Below are 10,192 nucleotides of genomic sequence, written 5' to 3'. Positions count from 1 at the left end.
TTGCAGTATCCAGTGTCTCCTACCATTTCTTGATATCATGTGGAGTGAATCGAGTTGGCTGAAAAATGGTATCTCTAATACTGGGGACCACTGGAGGAGGCTGAAATGGATCATCCACTCGGCACTTCTGGCTGAAGATTGCTTCAAATGCTTCAGCCTTGCTTTTGCACTGATGCGCTGGACTCTTCCATCATTGAGGATGGGGATATTTGTGCAGCTTCTTCCCATAGTGAGTTGTTTAATGGACTGTCCTACAATACAGGAAAGAGCTACTGCTGGGGATCTGAGAAACATTATTTGTCATGAATGTAAACAAGATGGTTTCAAGAATGAAGAACCTCAGCAACGTGTTCTCATTGATGCTAGGGTTGAGAATCAAGTTACCCTTATTCAATATTAATGGCAGATGAACCAATATTGATGAGAAAAAACAACATTTTACATTGTGGGAGTTTAGGATTTGGAGTGGATTCAGTTATTGCTGTCGTGACAGATTTGGGGAAGGACATGAATAAAGTAATTGTATATTTCTGGGGAAAGGGTTGGGGTGAGTGGACCTAGCTGACTGGCTCTTGCAGAGAGTCAGCACAGATACAAAGGGAATGGCCTCTTTCTGTGCTGTAACCATTTTGAGGTTAATGTTTGCATCCCATCCTTACATTGCTGCTACACCACAAGTGTTAGATCTGCAACTGGTGACAGAGTGCAGCCCCTGAGTAGCATTCTGCCTGTGTTCTGTCTATATATCAGCCACGTTTCAGAGCCAGGACAGGGGAAAATGAATGATTCCTTGTTGAACAACACAGAACTTCTCCTAGATCGTGTACATTGATGGGCTCCTTGTTTGTGGAAAGCCTGAGTGTCAAATCTTTGACCAATACCTGCTTATGTGCATAACGTTCAGGACGCAGAAAACCCAAATTGATCACTTTTCAGTTTTCACCTCTGGGACTGAGTGAAATGCAGTTCTTTCCGAGCTCGTCCCGTCCAGCATAGTCATCTCCTCAGGGGTACAGGACAATTTGCAATGAGATCAGGAGAACCCCAGTTGTCATGTATCAACAACATCAGTAAGATTAAGAAAGAGGTCTGTTGAGGGAATAAATTGTTAAAAAAAAGACAGTACAAGGGTTATGACGTTTGTATCAATGCTTGAACCACAAGCAAATTGATGTAGGGTAAATAAGATCAGGGAGTTGCATGCTTGGCTCAAAGATTGGTGTGGGAGGAATGGGTTACAATTCATGAGGGACTGGGAAGAATGAGCTGCACTATTGGCCTTTTTTAAAATGGTGCTAGGTCCAGCAACGAGGGAAGTTCTATAACTAAGGCTGTTCAGAGGGTTTTAAATGATAAAAGGTGGTGGTGGCGGGGAGGGGGGGAGGTGGTTAAAGTGAAGGGGAGGTTTTTTTTATAAGGTCATCTCTCAACCTCCTACGTTCCAGAGGAAAAAAATCCCAGCCTATCCAGCATCTCGTTATAAGTAAAACCTTCCATTTCTGGCAACATCCTGGTAAATCTCTTCTGAACCCTCTCCATCTTAATAATATCCTTCCTATAACAGGGAGACCAGGACTGGACACTGTATTCCAGAAGAGGCCTCACCAACGTCCTGTACAACCTCAACATAACGTCTCAACTCCTATACTCAAAGGTCTGAGCAATGAAGGCAAGTGTGCTAAATGCCTTCTTAATCACCCTGTCTACTCGTGATGTAACTTCAAAGAATTAGGTACCTGAACCCTCAGGTCTCTCTGTTCTGCATTACCCAAGGCCCTACTTTCAATTGTATAAGTCTTGCCTTTGTTTGCTTTACCAAAATGCAATACCTCGCATTTATCTAAATTAAACTTCATCTGTCACTCTTCAGCCTATTAACTCAACTGATCAAGATCGCTTTGTCATCTGAGATAACCTTCTTCACTGTCCACTAACCACCAAACTTGTATTGAAACTTCTGGAGGAATCAGGTGTGATCATATTCTGAGGGGACTAGAAAGGGTAGATTCTGAAAGAATGGTCCCTCATTAGGCAAAATTTAGAACTAGAGGGCACAGTTTCAAAATAAGGCATCTCCCATTAAAGTTGAAGATTAGGAGAAATGTCTTTCCTCAGAGATGTCACTACCTCAGTAACCACTAAAGGCTGGGTCAGAAAGATTTTGAATTTATAAGCGAGTCAGGCATTGTGAGGAGTTGCTTTGAGTGCAGTCTTGTTTGATTCCAAAAGAAAACTCAGCCCTGTTTGTTTATTTGCTGAGAAGCAGTTATTGAGAAAGTGTGCCATTGAAAGAAAAGCCTTATTTAAAACATAAGATGAACAATTACAAAGTCCATGGATTTTTAAAAATATTTTTATTTATTATTCTGTCACTTGCACAATGCCAAAGTCAGAAGACAGTTCTGCTTTGTGCTGATTGACCATTTTTCTCAACAGTCATCCTGCCCATTGTGGTAAAGAGTGAAATTTGTTGTACAATGATTAGAAACAGCCCACCAGTCCTGCAGGCCTTTGGCTGTCCTCCAATGGGGCACCGTCCTGTCCAACTGTCCACCAATGGGGCACCGTCCTGTCTGACTGTCAACCAATGGGGCACCATGCTGTCTGTCAACCAATGGGGCACAGTCTTGTCTGACTGTCCACCAATGGTACGCCTAGCTATCTGACCATCCACCAATGGTGCTCCTAGCTGTCTGACCTCACCCCCTCCCCTCTCTGTGGGTACTCCTAGCTGTTTGACCCTTCTCCAATGGTGCAAGACCTTCTTTGACTATCCTCTAAAGTCATACCAGCTACCTGTCCTCTGATGGGGCACCATGCTGTCTGACTATCCTCCAATCAGGCACCTTGCTGACTGACTGTCCACCAATGGGGCTCCTAGCTGTCTGACCATTCTTCAATGGTGTCCCTTGCTGTCTGACTATCTTCCAATGTAATATTAGCTGCCTGTCTTCCAATGGGGCACCTTGCTGTCTGACTGTCCTCCAATGGGGCACCTTGCTGTCTGACTGTCCTCCAATGGGGCACTTTGTTGTCTGACTGTCCTCCAATGGGGCACCTTGTTGTCTGACTTTCCTCCAAGGGGTACCTTGCTGTCCGACTGTCTTCCAATGGGGTACCGTGGTGTCTGACCCTCCGCCAATGGTGTTCCTCACTGCCTTTGACTATTCTCCAATGGCACTGCCTCCTGTCCAACTCTCCTCTAATAGTGTTATTATTTGTAGTACCATCTGACAAATATCTTCCACCAAGGAGCCAGCTTTCTTGTCGTACTCTGAGTAGTTCGAACTCCTCCATTAGTGCTCTTAGGGCCCAGCTTATCTCCAGTAGCTCTATAAACAGTCCAGCAGTACTCCAAATGCTCCAACAGTTCTGGCAATTGTTAAAAAGTACTCTTACCACTCCATGAAATTTCCAGGCTTACAGTTCAAAAGCTCTGTGGTGAAAACTATTGTCCAAATCCCAATGATGGCATATTTGAACCAGTAACATTCCATATAACTGAAGATGACCCAACAGCGTATTAACCAGGCCAAAGAATCCGCTTTCTAAATAATCCTGCAGCCGGCCATGAGAATTCAGAGTCCAACAGTGCCACAGAGGGTTGAATAACATTAACAGCCTTAACGATTGAATCATTTGAACAGTACATCATACCCTCCAAAGAACCCTCCAATTGGATTCTCAAAGGTTCAAGGATCCTTCACCATGTCCAATTGAGTTCCAGTAATTCTCAGGCTCCAACGGTGCTCCAAATAGTTCACAGTCCTGTGATTGTCCAGTCCAATGCAATGCTGTGCTCTGATCAATGCAACCTGAGGCTTATATTAGTCTACAGTTCATCCATCACACTCTCCCTGAGGACCAAATAAATTTACAGAAGGGTGCATTTACATTTTCTACTGAAAAGAGGTCAGATTATTTTGTGGGATACCAAGAAAGGATTGATTTCTCTTTTTGTCAGCCAGTCATCATACCAATCGGTTTCATTGTCATTTATCCATTGTTGGACAGGGCGAGGACCTCGTGCCAAACTCCACATCGTCTGATGTACCTCAGCACTTTCCAAAATATGACAAGGCTTCAATAAGGGCACATGGAAACTAAACTTTGATGTGTTTTTCGAACTGGATGGCTTCAACAGAAATGGATCGATACGCAAGCGTCAGTTGTCACGGGGAAAGGACACATTGAAACTGCGCAGAGACTCACTGGCATGTGGGACTGAAAGTTGGCCAGGGAGGTGACTGAACTCACTTTTATTCCCCTCAATACATCAAACGCAGTTTGCACTATTATAAAATTCTCCCTCAGTTAGAGCAGAGATCTTGAAGTTAGTCTTGGACAAAGAAGGTGCTTCAACCTTAATCCCTTGAATCATACCTTCTTGACATTGCTACAGTCCAATGGGCTTCTTACATTATCCTAATGTCCCAGCTCAATCATCCCTTTTTACTAGCAACCCTTCCCACTAGTTGATCTCAATCCACCTCCAGAGATCCTGTCCCAGCCTTGCCTCAATGAAATAATCCCTGCATGTTTGTGCAGAGAAGGTGACAAGTTCATACTTTGGGGAAATTTAACTGAATTTCTCAACTATTTGTCAAAAATGTTGTGCAGCTCTGTATTTTGTTTTGATCCTTGGCTTGATCTTGACTTGAACATCAAGCAGAGCTCTGCGTCTTTCGCGGTTTCAGTTCGATGGCTGCTAAAGAACCACCCCACCCTGACTGTATCCTGGGAAATGTAGAAACATTTTGGCATTAGTCTCACTGGGTTTTAAAGGAATGGCTCTGAAGGTGTGTGGAGCACAGAAATCTTGTCCTTCAGATCCATCAAATGTAAGAATTTAAGCAAATAATGTTTTTCACCAATTTGGTCAAAGGGCCCACGATGGAGGCTTTTGTTACCAAGAACAAGCAACAATGTCCTCCAGTTACAAAAACAAACCCGACTAATTTATTTGATTCCAATTCACCCCCCAAGTGAACTCAATGTTTCTCGCCCTCTAGTGACTCGGTTATAAGGGCAACCCTTTCTTTTGATGAGATTTTTGATTTTGATATGATTCTCTGGTAGGATCTGCTTTGTTTCCTTTCACAGAAGTTGACAAACTTTCACGGCCTTGTTATTGTTACGCATGAATCCCCAAACCAAACTCGGCCATTGGAATCAGCTCAATCTCAGCTTATCCCAACCCAAGCGACAACGGCCGTTTCCTTGAGACACTCAAGCTCCAGTGTAATGGCCAAGGGTCCAAACTTTGTAGCGCGTCTTCCTCTCAGCGTGGGAAATAGCCACCATGAAGTACCCCCACCCTCCACAATCTGATTCTCCCCAGACAACTCACTTCGAAAGGGTACACTCTGCTTCTTCCTCCACTGCCGCCACCAGATCAACTTTTCCAGACTTTTCTGTGTTCGTCTCAGAGCTCCAGCACGCTCAGTATTTTTTCACTCATCTCTGACCAATCACAAAGGACGTTTGGGACAGAGCAGGGTTTAGACTGCTTACTGCCTCAGGAGAGGGTCGATTTTTCTTTTGCCAGCAAGGGGCTTTGACCCTTGAATTTGCCGCAAGCAGCTGGGATGTCGGGACAGTGGCGGAATCCCCTAACTGTGACAAAGGACGGTCCGGGGGAGGGGGAGGGGGCGGGGGACCAACATGGAGTAGTTTGGCGAAGCCGGTTGCTAGGTTCCACCAACAACAGGAACGGCACTGCTGTTCCCAGGGGCTCTCTGCTGCGCCCCCCCCACCCCTCCTCTTGTTCTGGTTAACCTTCACGTTCGCTAGTGTGACTGTGTTGTGCACCCGAAAGGGCGGAGACCCTCTGAATAATCAAGGGGAGCAATGTTGTGGGGCACTCCATCTGAGGAAGGCTCGACGGCCAACAGGGACCTCCCTCAAAGGGCAAGACAATAAGGTGGGGGGGCGCTGGGGAGGAACAGTTTGGAGGCCTTAAATAGCGAACGGCAGGAATATTTTAACAGCGCCTCGGAGGACTCAAAGTAAACTCTTGTAAGCACGACTCTTCCGCCCAAATCCTGACAGACAGTCGGTGGGCACGCACGTGGAATTTTGGTTTTGGTTTTTGCGCGAAAGGCTGCACACACGGCACCCCACCCCATTTCGCTCCTCGCAGCAGTGTGTTCAAGTGAAGTCGGCTGAGGACGGCCTGGGGGGGGGGGGGGGGGGGGGGTGGGGAGGGGGAGTCGTCTCTCTCAGCTATTGTTTTCAGCAGTCAGGTACTTGAGAGCTGCAAACCCGTAGCGGCGAGACATGTCTTGCTGAAACTCCTCCTTCAGCGTCTTCAGGCAGATTCGATATTGCTTGTTGGATCGGAATTTGGTGATGTCAAAGCTGGGGGCGTGAGGCATGTGAATCATGTAGGCGTTGGGGAGGACGATAAACTCATATTCCTGCAAGAGAGAGAGAGAGAGAGAGAGAGAGAGAGGGGTGGGGGATGGAAAACACCCAGTTAAATGGGTCAGTGCCATTAAAGGAGACTTTAACAACGGGTTTTTAGCTTAATTGTAGCTTTCCCAACTGTGAGACAGGAGGTAGAAGCTAAAACATAGAATTAGAGTTAGATATGGCTCTTGGGGCCAAGGGTGTGAGGAGAAAGTATGAGGTATGGAGTTGGGTGGGCAGCCACGCTCGTATTGAGGGGCACGGAGGCTCAGCGGTTAGCATTGCTGCCTCACAGCGTCACACACCGCGGTTCGATTCCACCCTCGGGCGACGGTCTGTGTTGAGTTTGCACGTTCTCCCTGTGTCTGCGTGGGCTTCCTCCGGGTGCTCCGGTTTCCTCCCACAGTCCAAAGACGCGCAGGTTAGGGTGGATTGGCCATGTGGGGTAGCGGGGATAGGTAGGGGTCTGGGTGGAATGCCCTCTGGAGGATCAGTGCAGATTCGGTGGGCCGAATGGCCTTTTTCCGCACTGTAGGGATCCCATGAATGGTGGAGGGAGACTCAAAAGGCTCCTATTTTCTACATTTCCATGTCTGAACCCAGTTCACGATAGTCTGGTGAAGGGAGACTGCAGCTGGTCTGTAAATAAACAGCTCATATCCTGGGATAGTAGTCCGAAGATCGGCACTTTGAATACTGTGAGGATGTCCAGCTCAGAGCAATGTGTCTGATGAGTACAGCAGAAACCAGCCTTTTGCTGCCCTCCCAAAGCCCTCTAACTGCAGGAGCTGGCACTAAGATTAAAAGCAGTGCAGAAACGAACTCTGGTGTGAAACCTGAGTCATGATCCGCTCTAGGGCTCCATTCCAAAGATGAATGGACAGGAGTCAGGTTTCAAAAGCTTGCTTTGCGCTGAATACTGACAACAGTTAACCAGCTGCCCAAAGTTCAGGAATCTGCTTCCCCTCTTTTATTTCAAGGGGAGGCGATGGTCCAGTGGTAATATCGCTGCACTGTTAATCCAGAGACCCAGATAATGTTCTGGGGATGTGGGTTTGAATCCTGCCACAGCAGATGGTGGAATTTGAATTTTAAAAAATCGCTGGAATTAAGAATCTAATGATGACAGTGAATCCATTGTTGGTAAAACCCATCTGCTTCACTCATGTCCTTTAGGGAAGGAAACTACCGTCCTTACCTGGTCTGGCCTACAATGTGACTCCAGACCCACAGCAATGTGGTTAACTCTTAACTCTTGCCATCTAGGCAACTAGGGATAGGCAATAAATGCTGCCTGGTCAGTGGCACCCTCCTTACCGTAAATGAATACCTGACAAATGCTAGGGTACACCTCCTTAACGATATAGCCAGTCCTCATGAATGACACATTTACAGTGCTCCCAAGCATATTCACAACCTAAGCTTGCCTGACACTGGTTGGGCAGTATCCAGCATTCAAAACCCTGTGTGCTTTATCTCCTTTAGTCCAAGGCAAGTGGGGAGTATTCCATCACACTCCTTTATACTCTAAAAAATGAACTTAATCGACTGTGAAGCACTTTGATGGTGAAAGGTGCCATGAACAAGCAAGTCCCCCTGACATTTACCATGCGTTGTCAGTAGTGTTGCTTTTAGATGGGATCTTGAACTGGGCACTTGGGTGGGGGTGGGGGAGAGACGGTGGGCATAGAAGGAACCATGGCACTATTTCGAAGAAGTGCATAAAATTCTCCCAGTGTTCTGATGCAGCTTCATCTATTGGTCAACCCACATCGGTCAATCAGATTACCCAGTCACTATCCCACTGCTGCTTCCAGCAACTTGCTGTGCAACATGTTGACTGCCATGATATCTCTAACAGTGTAACACTTCAAGAGCATTTCATTGGCTGGACAGCCCTTTATGGTGGCGCTTAGACAGTGCCAGGTGCTATAGGGATGTAGGTCTTTCATTTATTTTGTCCAGCTGAATTGGGACTGTGTCCAGAGAGGTCTTTGCGGAGCAGAATGAGAAATACAAATCAGACGATGAAGACTCCCGTAAAAGAGTCGCAGAACGCTCCCACTCCAGTAGGGACGGACGGACTCTCAATTGCATCATCTTGAGAGAAGAAAACCTCAAAGCCACTGAGGAATGGGGTTTTTAGGTGAAATATCAGGGGGTGTCAGTGAGGCAACAATTTGAGATGTTGCATCAATGAAGTGACACTGGAAGCGTGCTGCACCCATTAGCTGAACAGCGCCTTCCTCCATTCTAAGTAGCCTTTAGTGCAATAAACGTGACGGTTAACATATACGCCCAGTTTACCTGAAGGATGCTGGGATGGGATACCATACCTGTGCGTCCAGCTCCATGACATGTGCTACTTTATTCCAGCCGAACCCGACAAATCTCCTGTCGTATTCTGGGCAATCGCGCCTTACTACAACATAAGGCTCGAAGTCTACCTGCCAGTTCACGTGATAGGGCGTGGTGGCAGTCCGCCATTTGGCAAAGTTTGTTGGAGCGTGACCCTTGGTCCAAACATGATACCTACAGAGCAGAAGGTGGCAGTGAGTCGTGGACATTCTCGGCACCAGTAACAGTGCTCCCGCTGGCCACCATTAGCAGGATGGCGTTTTCCTGCAATACTTAAATGGTCACTGTCATTGTGGTAGCACCGTTTTTAACACTCAACCACACAACAAGAATACCCCCTTCACCCTGTATTTTCCATCCCACTTTCACTTGAAGTTCAAATGAAACTATATAACACTCACGCATTTAGAGAGGTCTGGAGTGGCTTGAGGCACATCAATTAGATACCTATGGCTCCTCTCACTTTCACTGTTCCTTAATGAGGTACAAACGAGAGAGAATGCACAGCCCTCTCATCTCAAAATATATTAATGCATGTGGTTCATGCTTTATGGTTGAGATTAAGGAATAGGCCGTTTCAATTATGAGCCTTGTCGTTGGCTGTATTAGGAAATTAGACGAACAATCAACAGCTATCAAATTCAGTGGCCATCAAAGAACAAGATGAGAGTTTATTCTGGATGTTATTAGAGAAAAATTAGACATGATCTGTGATTTGCTTCCAGCAGGGTACCTACACTCAATACTTATGTTGCCTCCTGCAACAAAAGAATCTAGATCTAGGTAACATGGTATTGAAGAATCTAACAGAATGTTTGTTACAGGTCCCTGTTATTGACAAATGTTCAACTTCAGCTTTCAACTTCAATGGGCGAGAGGGGGGGAAGGGGGTGATCAATCAGAGAAAAATGATCTCCTAAAGTTAAATGGAAGGAAAGAGTGAGAAGCTTCTCCTCCAATCACAGGCTATATCTCTCCCACAATTGTTGCTGATAGGCTCACTAAAACTTAATAAACTTCATGGCCGTGGTTCACTCTTCAGGGCTAGGACTCAGCAGCAGTCCATTGCAATCCTGGACCATATATGGGGCATGCACTGTACTGAGGCACTGCACCAGCTATCAGTGACAGGATACTTTCTCTCCCGTCAAATGCAGTAGCAGTCAAAGGTCAAGAATAGGTTAAATTTTGCAAATTACCGAGAGCAGAATCAGACATGATCTGTCATCTTCCTCTTGCAGGATAGTTCCATCTGGTGGGCTCAGGTTGGGATTGGTTGTCAGCAGGCACCTTTATGCCAAGGCAGCCTGGTCCAGAGAGACTGGGGAGAAGCAGGGAGGCTGTACGGAGACTGGGGAGAGGCAGGGAGGCTGTATGGAGGCCGGGGAGAGGCAGGGAGGCTGTACGGAGACCGGGGAGAGGC

General features: G+C 46.4%; 1 protein-coding gene across 2 annotated transcripts in view; it reads right to left on the bottom strand.

The window, feature by feature from the left end:
• Positions 1-2,335: 2,335 nt before the first annotated feature.
• large1 (LARGE xylosyl- and glucuronyltransferase 1) overlaps positions 2,336-10,192 on the bottom strand; it is a 420,017-nt gene continuing 412,160 nt past the window's right edge. For both annotated transcript variants that reach the window (XM_048607545.1, XM_048607546.1), the window contains exons 14-15: positions 8,748-8,943; positions 2,336-6,419 (exon numbers count right to left, since the gene is read on the bottom strand). In XM_048607545.1, the coding sequence (XP_048463502.1) occupies positions 6,222-6,419; positions 8,748-8,943 (394 nt within the window). In that variant the 3' untranslated portion in view covers positions 2,336-6,221. The remainder of the gene's footprint in view (positions 6,420-8,747; positions 8,944-10,192) is intronic.

Source organism: Rhincodon typus, chromosome 18 (assembly GCF_021869965.1).
Source record: "Rhincodon typus isolate 14 chromosome 18, sRhiTyp1.1, whole genome shotgun sequence".
NCBI lineage: Eukaryota > Metazoa > Chordata > Chondrichthyes > Orectolobiformes > Rhincodontidae > Rhincodon > Rhincodon typus.
This window is presented reverse-complemented; position numbering and strand designations above follow the sequence as displayed.